At 41.2% G+C, this 16,177-nt stretch overlaps 1 protein-coding gene across 1 annotated transcript in view; it reads right to left on the bottom strand.

Annotated features, from left to right (window-relative positions):
- The window catches only part of SATB2 (SATB homeobox 2), a gene marked incomplete at its 5' end in the record, with an annotated part of 125,420 nt that overhangs the window by 93,762 nt on the left and 15,481 nt on the right, over positions 1–16,177 (bottom strand). The window contains one exon of the mRNA XM_059727222.1: positions 4,932–5,058. Within this exon, the coding sequence (XP_059583205.1) occupies positions 4,932–5,058 (127 nt within the window). The remainder of the gene's footprint in view (positions 1–4,931; positions 5,059–16,177) is intronic.

The following is a 16,177-nucleotide window of genomic DNA, read 5'->3' as shown; positions in this document are numbered from 1 at the left end:
AAAGAGTGGACTACCATTTTTATTTCTGGGCATCAGACTATCTTTTACTTATCCTGAATGTGGGCTACTGAACAGCTTAAATGTAAGCATTGGGACCTTGAACTTGACCTGATATTTTGTATCAGGACAGTGTAGAGAGGGGAGGATAGATTCAGTGTGCTGATAGGTAGCTCATACCTTTGAGGCATCTTGCTTAATACTAGCTGAAGCTGCCTTAAGTGTATTATGCTGCTGTCATCCACCTAAAAGGTCACAAAGACATTTTTAACGGAGGTCAGGTCACTGTCTGCAGAGATGACAAAAGCATTTCTCATGGGTGCTATCATGGGAGTCAGTGTCAGTGAAGCACTCAAGAAAACACCTAACTTGCACAACAGACCAACTGAGTAGTGTGCCTCCAACTAAATGAAATTATCATAGCTACAAACTCTTCAAAACATCATACTCTTCCACTAGCATCAAGTTATCTTGATCAGGTTCATATCAGTCAACTGATTTGCATCTATTTTAACCCTGGATGAAGGGGCGCTAAAGTTTGAGTGGTCTTGTTGCATTTGAATTGTTCTTAGCTCATTTGTACATAACAATTAGAACATACCAGCTGCTTCCCTTCTGAGACATTCCCCTTTTCAAAGGGCTCCAAGCATTCATGTGTCCACACTCTTCAAGGAAGGACTTAAGTCATTTTAGCACATTTCCAGGCACTTCTTTCAGTTAAGGCAGCAGTTTCTTGTGATCAAAAGTAATGAATGATGGAGAGATTTAGGATGTACCCTCTATCCCATGGATGGGCAATTATTTTGGTTTGAGGGCCACTTAACACATTTTGGTGAGCTGCCAAGGGCCACATGCATAAAAGATTTCAGAAGATATAATTTTAGCAAATCGTAAATGAAAACCAAATCATATACTGAAAACCAAACGTCTACTATAACATATTTTAATTTTATTACAAAAAAAATTTTGGTCCTGATTTTTTTTAGTAGTGTATACAGAGGTGATTGCATAATAGCTCAGAATAAAGTCTTACTCCACCACATGGTGGGGGGTGGAGTGTGTGTGGCAGAGTGGGGGGCGTTGAGGTGTATAAGTGTGTGTAGAAGAGGTGTGGAGAGACATAAATTATGTTAAATCCAAAATAATGTATTGGGGAAGTTGTTTGATGAAATATCCATGGAACATGGCGGGGGAACCAACCTTGAAGTTGTCAAAACTTATAGGTATTTGGGTGTGTTATTCACAGCTTCTCCATCATGGAAACATCATATTCAGTCAGTTAAAACTAAGGCAGCTCAATCAGCTGTGGCTATAAACAAATTTTATGAAACCACACCAGGACAATCAGTCCAAGCTCATATATCAGCATATAAAGCCAAAGTTACTTCTCAGATCTTATATGGCACTGAAGTATGGGGTGGGAGGCACTAGTAATGATGTAGATCCTCAGGACAAGTTTCTTAGGGCTCTTCTGGCTCTTCCTCCTTCAACTCCTGCACCTTTTTTGATTAATTAGAGACTGGAATGGATTCTATTTTAACTAATATTATTATTAGAATGGCAGGATTTTGGTTTAAAACCCTGCCCCTTTTACCATCTTGTCTGCTTAAATTATGCTATGTAGAAGATATTAAGAATCCCCCTCTTCTCCAATCACCCTGGTTAGCTTGTCTTTCCTGTACTTTTGCACTTTCTGGGATGGGATAGTATCTCAAATATAATGAAAGATTTTTCTCCCCCATAGAAAAGGTTCAGGTTTTCCAGGGGATATGAGATATTCAGGTTTCCCAGAGGATACAGGAAGAATAATTTTGCAGTGGCAAGAGCTACTCATATTGCCACTTTATATACTCTTTGGAAATCAGATTCAGGGGGGAGGAGGTATATACAGTTGGATCTCAATAATAAATTATCCACTATGTTTTAGAATGTTCTTTATATAATGACATAAGGAAAACTTATTTATTACCATTCTTGCAGAAATTGATACATTTTTCAAACGGAGAGAAATTAAACTGGCTTTTACAGCAAACTGATACAAATTTAGTAAATCGTCTTGCAATTTTTGCTTATAAGGCAGAGGCAATTAGAGTTAAATATCCTTTATTACTGATTATTTATCAGTAATAAAGGATATTTATTACTGATAAATAATCAGTAATAAAGGATATTTATTACTGATAAATAATCAGTAATAAAGGATATTTATTACTGATTATCAATACTAATATGATATTATCCTCATATTACTGATATGGAGTATACGTTTTAACATTAAATTTGACTGTATTGTCTCAATTGTGGGTCTATGTACAACAATATTATAGATTCATGTCTCATTTTACCACTATATTTATATTAATAATGTTCTTATGTTGGTGGGCTCTATTTTTAGTAAAATATTTCTAGTTCAGTTACTTTGTTCAAAGGTATTTATATTATGGTGTGTTATTTCATTTTCAGGAGCATGGCATTTAGCCAGAAACCTTAATAAATTGAATTGAGGTGTGGAGAGATGAAGTGAGCATGCATCTATCTGTGTGTGTGTGGGGGGGGGGGTGCATGCGTGTGGGGGCTGCCTGCATGCTAGGTCCCAGCAGCCAGCCAGTGGCGAGGGGAGAGAAGAAGGGCAGGGACCACATGCTACAGAGCTCACCTGGGCCCTCTGCCCCCCCCCCCCCGGGACCTAGCACACAGGCACCTCCCCCCCACATACACACACACCTGCACAACCACCTGCCCCCCACACCCATACATATACACACATATCCCACACCCTCACACACACACAGATGCAGCCCACCCCCCTCCCCATCTGGCCCATGGCTGCCCCCCATGTTGCTCTACATAGGGCTATGCCATGCTCCTGCCTGTACCCACTGGCCCCAGCTGGCGCACAGCTTCCCAGCAGGGCTGCTTCTGGTGCAGCTGAAGCTGCCTGGGTACTGATCAGCTCCCCTCCACCTCCAGTAGCTCTTCCTCCTCCTGCCCCTGCTGCACCACTCCAGGCAGGGAGGAAGCTGTAGCTGGGTAGCTCCTGCCCCAGCATGTGGAGCTCCAAATCCAGCTCCCACCACCTTCCACCCACTCTGCCCACCCAGCATGATGAACTACCACCTGTGGGCAGTCAAGTGGGTGGAAGGTAGCTGGGAGCTGAAGCCCCATGCACTGGAGCAAGAGCCACCTGACTGCAGCTTTCCCCCAACCTGGAGTACCATAGCAGGGGCAGTGGGAGGAGGGAGAGGAGGGGCCTCCACTGGAGGTGAGGGGTGCCAAGCAGTACCCAGGCAGCTGCAGCCAAACTGGGAGCAACCCTACTGGAGAGCTATGCACGACAGCCAGGACTAGTGGGCAAGGGTGGCATAGGCTGTCCTGGGCAGGAGATGGTGGGGTTCAGCCCTATGCAGAAGACCACAGGGGCAGCTGCAGGCTGGATCCAATCAATTGGTGGACACCCACCTGCAGGCCAGATCTAGTCAGCTGGTGGCTGGATCCAGCCCACAGGCCGTATCGTGCCCACCCCTACTCGACCCACTGACAGCAACAGATTGTTATCAGTGTTACTAAAACTGCATGCATTTCATCCCTGCAGCCAGATTTTCCAGAGTTAGAATATTAGTTTCAATTAGAAGACTCACAGGCAGCTTTTAGTTAGCTTCTCCATGAGCCTCCTCAGTTATAGACATTTTGATACTGATTAGCAGCTGTCAAGAACAGTATACAAACATGTTGTTTCATGTCATTTACTTTTGATGCAGAAAGAGAACATTCCTTCCCTAAACAAAGCATTTTCTATTTCACTCATGACAGGCACCAGCCAACTCTTTGCACTGGTCAAAATGGACGTGCCAGATTCACAGATCTTGGGGTAAGACTTCTTGAGGGTAACCAGGACTTCTTGAGAAGCAAAATGTTGCCAACCAGGAAGTAAGAGAGATGGAAAAGGGCACAGTGCCATCATGAACTGCCCTGGCATTACATGAAGGGTCAACTGAACAGTTGATTGCTGATTTCATATGCATACCCACAACGTGGAGAAACACACTATTATTTTGTAAGATGCTTCTGCAATTGGAAGTTTTTGGTGGAGTTCACATACTAAACAATGAGGCTCATTCATTATGACAGAGTTAGAAAGTGTTGTACCTATAATCATGTTATGCTCATTTCTCCATTACTTGTCCAGCCTTCTGCAGAAGTATCCTGACCATAAGACTATGGTGGATAGACCATGCAAGTGTTTAATATGGTGATTCCTAAGTATAGCAGTTTGTGAAAGACCTGTATGGGTTAAAACAGCAAATGCCATACCCTTTCCAGGGCAGAGCTCAGTAGCTCTCAGCTGAAGCATCTTTAAAGGGCCAAAAAAGAGAAGGTGTGAAAAAAAAGAAACACAAAGATTGTGCAGAAAATAGCTTTACAATTACCAAATGGAGAAGTAGAAGATCCCCTCCCCATTGACATGGCCAGTGGAGATGAAAACCAGTGGGGAAAAAAGACAACAAACTCCCCTCCCCATTCTGTCCTATCCAGAGGTAGCAGAAAGTCTGTCACAACCCAAATCCTGGGAATAGACAAAGTATTTAATTTCCAAATACAATGTGCTATGTATTTAATCAGGTCTGGAGGCCCTATCAAATTAGGGGTTGTGGAAAGTTCCCCTGTAAAGGCTTCAGAACTATAATGAATGATTCAACTCTCTCTCCTTGCTCCCACCATACTACCACATCACTGCTTCAGAAAACAAAATGTAAAAACAGTTGGAACATTCACCAGAAAGCTGCCCAGTGAACCACTCTTCCCTTCGTTTTCCTTTTTATTTCATGAAAAGCTGAGAAACTAATGAAGACAGGATATGCTAATCTCTATAGTAATGCTGTGATCGACAGAGCAGCTCAGAGAATAGGGGAGGACAGATGTTCAGAAACACCCACCTTTGTAATTGGATTTTCAATGTCACAACATGATAGACATCTTGTAGCACATCAGCTACTGTTGCATCTGGTGCGTCGGTCACATAGCTGAGGGGAAGAGGGTTCCATCGGCCAAGTTTGATTATTCCTGGGAAGAAAAAGAACATAATACACATAATATCGGTTACTTACTGAACCTTTTGATTATTTGTTCACTCTGAGTATTCAAGACCTGCACTGATATTTTTGCACACTGGTAGAAACAGCTATTTTTAGCCATCAGTTGAGACTCACTACATAGAGAGGAAGGAATATATTTTAAATTATTTTTAAAGAGAGCTGTTTACATGCTCTTGTTTCTTAAATTATTACAAAGCAGCAAAGGATGCTTCCCCCAAACACTTCCTCATCCACAAAAGCCTGTACTTTAAGGCAAGCTTTAAATAACCTGCACTCCTGATTTCACAGCCTGCAAAGTAAATATAAGATTTGGTTTTGAATTGAACAAGAAAATTCCTGTGTGGGCTCAGCACACAGTTATATCCTGACTGCGGTGTGATTCCCAGAGTGCACAGCATTTGGAACTGATGAAGTAGAGGTCACTTGCAGATACAAGTTTCACCATGCAGATGGTGGCTTTCTTTGGCAAAGAGCAACAGATCTGTCCTTGACCACAGATTGAAAATAGCTTGCTTATTTGGTGGGTCTCTTTTTATACTTCTACTCTTACATAACACTAGCAACACCTTTCTTCCTCAAGCTTGTTGCAGGGGAATATGAACTTGTATGCCACTGTGTCAAGTCTTTGGGCCAGGGACCATGTTTACTTTTCTCCATTCAGAGAGGGTCTATCATACCACAGGCAATGTGGGAAACGTCTGTTAAGACTGGACCGGAATGGACTTCCAAGAACGCTCAAAAAGCAAAAGCAGCGTAAAATATCAGGCTCTCTTAGCTACCATCTTCTTCTTTACTCCATCTCCTTAGCTGAGTTCCTGACTTTCCTTAGCTTCACTTGCATATCTTCTCTGGACCCAATCCCTCAAAGGACCAAACTCACATCATCCCATTTAAATTGATGACATGCAGGACTTGGTCCCTGATCTGTCCATGCACATTTAACAAATCCAAATGCAACCAAAAAAGTCAGGCTTCAAAAACTGCCACAAATAGCAAAGGAGAGTTCACAGCACCATTCCATGGTAACCTTTTGTACGTCAGCGTAAAAGTTGTTATTACAGTCTTTCCACAAACTTATGATAATAGGGCCCCTCAAGAAAACTTGTCAGGAAACTTCTGGAATAGTTACAATTTCTAAAAACATTCCCTCACAGCCAGCCCTTTACCAAGACTTTTAAGAACCAAGTCTAAATAGGCTACAAAGGTAACGATGGAAATACCTAGACCTACAAAGAAAAGAATGGTTATAAGATGATGGTTTATCAGTGGTGTAATGCATGGGACAAATGGTAGCACAAGGATATTCACTACAACTGGATATACTTGACACCGTGATAGTTTTTCTCCACTTTTGCATAACATGTGAGAGATAATTTTAGTACTACTCCTCTCCAATGTACCATTTCAATATCTACATATAGGCTTCTTGGAGAAAATATCTGAAATTGAAATACTGGTTCACAACATTATTCATTACCATTACCTTGTGGGAAACTAGAAGGGGCTGGGGTATCTCAGGCAGTTCAAAGTGTCAGTAAAATACTCAAGTATAGATGGGGGGGAGGGGGCAGGGAGGGAAGGAGGGGTATTTCAAGAAGTTTTCAGTTAGCATAAGTCTTGTCCAAGAGAAACAAAAGTTAGCAAGTGCTACTCTATATCCAATGCTTGAAAATGGGGCATAAACAGAACAAAAACATTTAAACGATGCACTGTTTCAGTATTAAGATTTAACAATCTGGTGCTGAATATGCTGCAGTATAAATAGTGCCTGGACTCAGATCCAGTAAACTAACACACAGCACTCATTCATAGTACCGTATGTCTTCAGCGCTGGCTCCTCAAGCCATATTCCAATTGCCAAGAAAAGCTGTTTTTCTTAAGGGGATAGTTTACTTAATGTTATCTCTGGTGACAACAAGAAGTGCATATAGTACAGCATATATTAGTCATGAAATAAGCATCAAGGGTCCACTGAGTGAAACACATACTAGGAAAATACAGTTTAGTTGCTGATTTCCTTTGTCCCTTCTGCTATGTAAGAACTGAAAGAAAAATCACCTACAAAGCTAGAAATCTATACCAGTTTCACAGAACACTTGGCTTCCTATTTTTAACCATTCCAAGTTTTCATATAATTGAAAAAATAAGCATCATATGTGCCCCATAAGTCACATCTAAATTGGTAATATTTTATAAGAGGATTTATTTTTCATTCAATTAAATGAAGCACTGTGAGAGAATACCATCTGCAAGTGTTTGGTACTGACAGCTTTGGAGAGACACAAAGAGACAGTAGGGTTATTGGAGTTACCAAGGAGTTGTCTCAAACTGCAAAAGTTCAAAGCAAAACCACAGTGCAAAGCATCATGGGAAATACTATGTAAATTTCTTTGCAGGAAATGTCTGCTACTACTGGTTGTAAGGTAGATTTTTCTTTTTTTCATCCTTCTCTACAAGTGGAAAGGAAATTGTTTTGGCTGGAATTAGACAAACACAGGTGTTACTATAAGGCTCTGTGCCTCTGCATGTTAACACCTGCTGTGAGTCCTTTACTCCTTGTTACAGCACTGCTGATGCACGCTGTTTTTTCAGCCGGTGTGATATGACGTGTGAATTTTTTTTCCAACACATATTGAGTTAGACCATGTGATAGCCAGAAGCTATCGTTTCCATTCAGCTCCTCAGCAGGCTCCACAGGTGGTTTCTTACATGATGATGAAGCTGCATTTAAGGCAACGGTTGGGCTGCAGAGAAGGACAGTAGTGCTGATTTGTGAAGCAAACCTGATCTTAGTGTACCACTATCCATTCCTCTGAATGATTCTTCTTCATAACCTGGATGGTACAAACAACTGTGGCTCTTTTGTGCCCAAAAGCTAACTACATGGTTGGTCTGATAAAATATATCAATCCCCTCCACCCAACAAGAAAAAAAATTCTTTGCCTCTTGCATATTTGGTGGACCATGATGGTTTCATCACTAAAACACTGTCTTGAACAGAAACAGTACTCCTCCTGCAGTTCCAAGCCCCTGTTTGTACTGCCTGAGGATAAGACAGCAAAATTCTCTACTGTATTCTTACCTATGTGCAAATTTTATTGCTACTTCACCACCTTTCCCCATTAACTAATTAACACACAAAATTTGCATTCCAATGGACCCCTTTGGGACTTTTTTGTGGCAAGTTAGCAAACAGACCTCAAACAGGCCAAGGTTCTGAGATTTTGTGGCCTTGCCTGCACAGAGATCCACCTGTGCTAGAACAGCTTTCAGGAACAAATCTTGAAAGGGTTGTGTGAAACAGTCCATGCCAGGCAGTTTCTAGGGGATAAACTGTTTTAAAAGCAGTTGCTATAAAGTTTTCTTCAGACATCACGATTTGAGAAGAAGAGATCTTCTGTCCACTCCAGTTGGCTCACATACATTACTTCTTGAAAACAATTTCCCTCTTTAGATTGATTGTTTAATAAGTTTAAACCTCAAATATTTTCCCAGAGTTTATTACTGTTCAGTTTATCAAACTGAAAAAATTGAGAAAGGGTAGAGTTGTGGAAGTCCATTTTAAAACTTGTATTGCTTTTTTCCTACAGAAGTTTGCCACAGTGCTTTTAAACTGTATGAAAGAACACTGCAGAAAATGCAGCTGCTTCTGGAGGAGAGGACAAAACCAACAGACCTACTGCACAACAGAGGATAAACTGGACATCTCTGGCAGGTCCCTCATATTTGACCTGTCTATTTAACAGAAGGCACTGTAGGAATCTTTTAAAATCCCTCAGTTTTTAAGGTCTCTTCTAAAAGATCCATACATAATAAATACTAGGGATTTCATTATTCTCGCACCCAAGAAAATGAAAAATTGCCTTAATGTTATTAAAATTTGAATTTGTTAATGAATCTAGTAAAAACTAGTCTGAGCCTACACAGAAAACTTTGAACAGAATACCAGGCTTGGAGAGCAGAGGTAGAGCTAAGTATTTCGGCACCCTGGACAGAATAAGAGGCAGATGCAGTGGAGCAGAATTTCACTCTGGGTGCTGCAGCTTGGAGGACTAGTTCCCTGCATACTGCATATTGGCTGCAACAGCCTTCATGGTGGGGGCAACCTAGGCTAGGGACATAAGTTGCACATAAACTGTGTTAAGTGATCAGAAACTGGTTTAAACCTATAACAGAACAGAAGCTCAGTGCACATAAACCAGTTTCCAAATGGCTGAAACTGGTTTAGGATAAACCTGGATGAATGCAGCATCAGACTTAACTGATTTGGGTCAAACCAGTTTATGAAATTTCTGGTCTGGACCCCTTCCTGGTTCAAGTTAAATCACAGTTCCCCAGCATGCTTTGCAGTCCTGAGCTGGGCTGGGCTGGGCTGTGCTGTCTGCTCCAGAGAGCAAGGCTGGCCCCACCACTCTGCTCCCTAGCTGGAGCAGTGAGAACGGGCAGACAAGGGGGGGGGGGGGGGAAGCCTGACTGGGGATACAGCCCAATCTGCAGGGGGGGGGGACTGCCCCCCTCCCCAGCTAACACTGGCGGAGTCTGGGGCCAGGGAGGGGGTTAAACACCCCTTCCTCCACTCAAACATACTGCTGACTGTAACGGTGGACAACAAATCCCAGAGGCACCCAGAAGCAGGGAGAGGAAGTGATGAGAAAACCTGCAAAGTTCTGCTGCTGCAGTTCTGGACTGCAAATCCCAAAAGACCTTGGAGCAGCAAGAAGAGGAAGCAAACACACAGTCCATGCTGGCTACGTGCCATAGAGTTGTGCTGTAGTCCCCGCTGGCTTCTGGCCTGAGCCACTATAGGCATGTGGTTGCATTTCCTGAATCAAAGGTAAATGTCTGTTCACTTCTGTTTCAATTTAATCTCTGCAGCTTAGACTAACATACAAAGACTGAACCAATTCAACCTTGGGCTTCTGGATTGTATGTATTTAGAGCCCTAGAGACCACCATTCTGCTGCCCTCTCTAAATCAACCCCCAGGGCTGGTGCTCCATTCGCCCATCCCGTTACACTACTGCTAAAGAGAATGGGGAGAAAAAAAAAGTCCCAACACTAATCAAGGTAGCTATTAGGGCTGTGGAAAGCTTTGGTTGCTGATTTGATTCAGCAGAGGTTCGGCCCAATTCGGCGGCTGAATCTCTGAATCCAAATCGAATCAGGAGACCCATTAATCTCTCCAAATCGAATCAGAAGCTTCCGATTCAATTCAGAGAGATTCAATAATTCAGACATAGGCACAGCTTTACATGTTTTTTTCTACATACCTCAAGGTACCAGGCAGCTCATCAATGCTGAGGTGGTGGGGCAGATAGAGCGTCCCACGGGAGCATGAGGGGGGTCGGAGCGCTTGGCAGCAGACCCAGAAGTGGACCAGAAGCACTTCCGGTCCACTTCCAGGTCCACCGTAGAGCATGCAGGGGACCCCCACTCCCCCAGCTCGGCAACTCTGGGGGGGCACCCAGAGTCCCCCTGCAACCAATTGCCGAGCTGGGAGATGCAGGGGGTCCACTGCCGAGCATGCAGGGGGGCCCCCCATGCTTGTGTGGGATGCTCCATCCATCCCACAATCTGAGCGTTCATGAGCCATGCCTGGTAGGGCTGTGTTAAATTTCACCAGCTGTTTTGATTTGAAACTGTTTCGACTCATGTCGAGCTTGAAACAGCGAAATCGAATCAAACTAAAGGGCTTCAAAACAGCCTCAAAACAAAACGAGGCTAGTCTAAATGTTTCAAAGTTTTGAAATGTTTCGAATTTCAAAGCAGCCAGCAGCCAGGTGGTAGGAGACAGGGGACAACCAGGGCTGTGCTCCCAACAGCTCCGCAGCCCCATGTGGCCCAGCCAAAAGCACAGCCCTGGCTCTCCCCACCTCCCAGGGCTGGGCTGCAGGAAGCCAATCACAGTGGAGGGGAAGGGAACTGAGCCCGGGCTCAGTCCCCACCCCCAGCACTACAATTGGACTGGGGAAAGGAACTGAGCCCAGCTAGGCTGAGTTCCCATCCCCACCGCTACAATTGGGCTGAGTTCCTTTCCCCAGCCCAATCATGGTGCTGGAAAGGGGAACTGAGCAATCAGGCTCAGTTCCCTTCCCCAGGTCCCTGGTCCCAAGCAGCAGCACCCAGTTTCCCTTCCTCATCTGGCAGGCAGATTGGGAGCCCACAGCCCCAGGAGGACTGGCATAGCCTCCATAGCCTTCCCAGGGTTGCAGGCCCCCCATCTGCCTGCTGGATGAGAGAGCCTGTTTCAAGCTTCCCCATTATAGCAAACGGGCGAAACGTCAAAACAGTGTTACTGTTTCGACAAAGCGAAATGGAACAGTGGTTTCAAATCAAAATGAAATTTGAAATGAAAGACTGTTCCATCAAAACCTCAAAACTCAAGCTGAAACAGAATAGTGCCATTTCGCACAGCCCTAATGCCTGCTACCTTGAGGTATGTAGGAAAAACATTTAAAACTGTGTTTATGGCTGAATCACTGATTCTCCAAATCAGAACTGAATCTTTAGCTTCAGATTCGGCCAAATCGAATCAGCACAGTGATCTGAATCAGTGAATCAAATCACTGTCCCCCGAATCAGGCTGAATCCGAAACAAACAGAGCCCGCTTTCCACACCCCTAGTAGCTATATTGACAAAACCCCACTATGTAGGTACAATTATAGTAGTAAAAGATACTATGTTACTAGCATAGCTTACATCATTTAGGCAGCTGTTTATTTCTTTTACTGGTATAAGCTGCATCTCCATTAATGCGCTTTGGTAGGGCAGCTGTTCTGACAAAAACAATGTAGTGTAGATGACACCTCAGTGTTTCAGAAGTACAGTTTATGCCATTGCACCCCTTTCTAGATATAGCTTTTATAAATCATTAACAGAATTAGGGTCAGGTCCAGCAACCATCACGCATCTAAAGAGTACTTTCATTCCCAGTAGTAGTTCCACTGAAGAATGTGAGACTACTTGTTTAACTAATGATTAATTGCTTAGGGTTATGGAATAAAAAGTTTTAAAAATAGAGCTTCATTCAGTTTTTATTCTCACCCAAATAAACCCAACACATCACATATCAGAATATGCCTTGTATTATTATTAAAACTTCCTTCACAACTAACATGTAATAGTTTGAGTCTTAATTTCTATCTTTTACAGACTATTTGAATGATTGGTAATGAATACTTGTATTAAGTTTACAGTACATCAGTAAAAGTTATATGGAGTACTTTATATGCCCTGGAAAAGAAAAAAAATTATGTCACAAGTCAAACTCTGAAAATTAGGACATTTTAGGAATTTGTTATGTACGATTACATATATTTGCTCCCAACCCCGAAGTGAAAGTTTAATCTCATCTTCCCAAAATAGAGAAGAGAGAGGGAAATCAGTAATCCTTGGTTAAAATAAAATACAAAATTGATCAGAAAGAACTGATGGTCTAATAATAAAAGAGGATATTTATCAAATGCTAAACAGGCAGCTCATTAGAAAGCAATATACATAAAACCAGAAAGCTTTCATTTTCTTCTGCATAAGCAAATGCAACCCACAAAGATTCATAAGGAGTGGAGGTGTTAACAAGGATGATCAGTCTCCTAGTGGATTACAGACACAGCTTGCATGGAAATTGGAGAACCACTACTTTGTTGCTTATACACTGAATACATCTCAAACAGAGCTGTGATTCAATGAATGCAAGGGAATTAATCCCAACTTTACTTGGTATAATGTTGCAAGTGTAACTAAACAAATAGATCAGTGTATAAAACACCTACTTTCGCAGTGATTATTGCCATCACTGTGTTACCTCAGTAGGAGCTAGACATTACCATTAATACCCAAAGACTGTATTTTTAAGAGATGCATTTATAATTTCAAGGCTAGGGACAGAAGTTACACACAAACTGGCTTATGTGATCAGAAACTGATTTAAACCTGTAACAGAACAGAAGTTCAGTGCACATAACTGCTTTCAAAATGACCAAAACTGGTTTAAGATAAACCTGGTTGGATGTAGTATCAGACTTAACTGATTTAGGTCAAACCAGTTTATGGAACTTCTGTCCCAGAGCCTTGTTAAAGACCTAAATGAACAAATGTCAATAAAATCCCTGATCCCAAAATAACCAAGCCATGGGGAACATTACTTCCACTATCAATAAGGCCCCTTATAAAATGGGTAGGCTCCTGTGACACTGATTGCATCTGTTCATCCTTCTCAGAATGGTCCTGTCTCTGTACTATAAAGCATGTGATTTTATGTTGTTCAAGTGTGTTTTGTTAAAGAAATTAAAAACTCCTATATAATAAATACACAGAATTATTTATCTATAAATCAGTTTGTAGGAAATCACTACCCTGCAGTATATAACAACTCAGCCTGTGTTTCCAACCTGTGGCCTGACTGCAGTATATCAAGTTATTATTGTTAAACTAGTTTTGGGAATGACTTTTAAAGTAGAGAAGAAAAAGCAAACAATGAGCTAATTAAAAAAAATAAGTGAGTGTATTAATTTTTGTATTAAATTATTGAGCTGTTTTTTCAAGCCTCTGTAGCAATTTAATAGACACTATATTGAATTTGGAGTTTGTTACAATGGGGGCCTACATTATCCTATTGAATTTTACATCAGTGACATACTGGGGCAAGAATAGATGGAAAAATAATCAACATAATCTTCCTTTGCACTTCTAAGGCACCTTTCATCAGAGGATCCCAAAGCACTTTACAAACATTAATTAATTAAGCTTCATAACATCCCTGTGAGGCAAGGAGTATTATGCCCATTGACATATCAGTGATTTAGTGATTGAAAGAACACAATAAACATAATCCTATATTTATGCCAATACAAAAGAAACCCCCTTCACTTCAGACCATAATAAATAATTCAGTGAGAGAACAGGAATAAACTGCGTGATTATATTGTGATGTACACATCCACAAATCAACAGGAACACCCACACTTACCGAATGAATAACACTCCATCCCAATTGACTATACATGTACAACTTCAGGTGATGAACAAAAGGGTGACCTTAATGTGAAGGAAATGCATTTGGCATTAATTTTACCTGGAGCTTTAGCAGCAAAGACGTTCTCTCTATCTCCTTTTTTTTAATTACTGATAACTTAAACTACATATAGTCATGTATACTATGGAATTAAATTCTATGCTGAAAATCATGTATATTACACAGCTGATTAGTATGGATAATTATAGTGATCTTTTGTGTCTATATTAATATCCATATTTTATATAAATATAACAATATACAACAAATTATAAATGCTTGGGGAAGACACTGTCAATAGAGAGAGTGTTGTTATTATAAAGTTTAATTACTGAACTTTAGAGCACTTTCATGGATGAAAACAGCTTTGATATATGGCTGTCTGTTCAGGTTTTTAATTCTTTGAGTGCTACTGTTGTTCACTCCCCTCCCCCAGAATACTATACTGAAGTATTTGACTTAAATAACATATACCAGTCTGGTGCCTTGTCATTCTATATATGGGTTTTACATTTTGCCGTATAAAGATTTTATCCATGCTTCACATTTGGGAAACGTTATGTTAGTACTCTAACCTTTATTAAATTAATTTAATGTAGGCACTAAGTTACTAGACTAAATTAATAAAGACCCCATTGGGGAAAAAAAGAACAAAATTATTCCACAAATTAAATAAAACTTTCCAAAGATGGTTATATTAGAACTCTTTTATTTAATTTTCAATCCCATCCCCCACCCTTTTTTTTGTGAAAAACAGCCAAAATATTAATGAGAATATTGGGGGGGGGGGGGAAGCTTGGCTGATGTTTACATTTTTATTTAATGAGATTGTTTTTCAAACTGTTTTACAAGGGAACATAACAAATGTGTGGCAGGGAAAAAAGGGAATTGCTAAAATATCTAAGCAAAGTCTCTTTATGCTATTTTTAAAGACAATATCTCCTGATGACAAACAAACCTTTTGCCTAGCACATTATTTTCCTTTTTGCACTTCCGAGGTAAGTTTCTACTTAGCTTGGGCTTTGGTGAGCGACATACACTTATGAATGAAAAACCTAAAGAGTCTTTCAACCTTAAAAGTCATTTATTCAAACCCCTTGCATAAATGCAGGATGTGCTATTCCTAGACTGTCCCAACTCTCTATCTAGGCTCTTCCTGAAAACCTTAAAGGAAGGGGAGTCTACAACTTTCCAGGACAACTCTTCTGACGCTAGGGAAGCTTGAGGGCACATGTGGGTTGTTGTTGCTTTTCTGGAATTTAATCTAAATCTGCTTTGCTACTGTTTCAACTCATTGCTTTTTGTCCTGCCCTCCTTAGCAGGGGAGAAGAATTGTTCTGGCAGCCTTTCATATGTTTGAAAACTGTTAACATGTTCCTCTTTTGCCAGAGACAGAGAAAACTTCTGTCATGGACACAATGTTCACAGGAAAACTTAAACTTGTTCAGCAGTCAAAATGCAGGACAAAAATCTACCACCTTTCTTGAATGCATTTGTTAAAAAGAGTTTCATTTTATAATTTGAGCTAATTCAGTGCTTCACCCTTTCTAACAGGGCTACGTACCACAAGGGCCTGAAGTATAGACTTTATTCATGTGTTCATCCACTTGTACATTAAAGCTCAACTTAACTTCTCCAAATATTTTTCAGTATCCCAGTTTACACAGGGCTGCCAGTTACCAAATCCTAAATCAACATAATGCCTGTTGTGTATAATATGGTGTGCCCTCTTTCATTTCACAAAACGCATTTGTCCTTCTGGCACTCTTTGCTCTTTGTCATTAGGATTCTTCAGAAAATTCATTAGTCCAAATTCTCTCATCTGACTCACAGGAGCAAAAAAGGAGCATGTTGCACCTCCAGGAGTCAGGACCTTTTTTGGGAGTAGCTGGTGGCAAACACCTTTGAAAGTCAGGTCATCAGTGTTGACATCCATCAAATGTTTTGTTTAGCAGGCATGTGCAGAGACTTGAGCCTCTGCTGCTCTTGCTTTTGATATTTCCCTCAGTTAACTTCCTTCTGGGAAATAAAGGCAACAGGCATTTTCCCCACACTTTGTATTCCATGGCTGCAG

Source organism: Alligator mississippiensis, chromosome 4 (genome assembly GCF_030867095.1).
Source record: "Alligator mississippiensis isolate rAllMis1 chromosome 4, rAllMis1, whole genome shotgun sequence".
Classification (NCBI taxonomy): Eukaryota; Metazoa; Chordata; order Crocodylia; family Alligatoridae; genus Alligator; species Alligator mississippiensis.
Note: the sequence above shows the minus strand (reverse complement) of the source record. Positions and strands in the feature narration are given on the sequence as shown.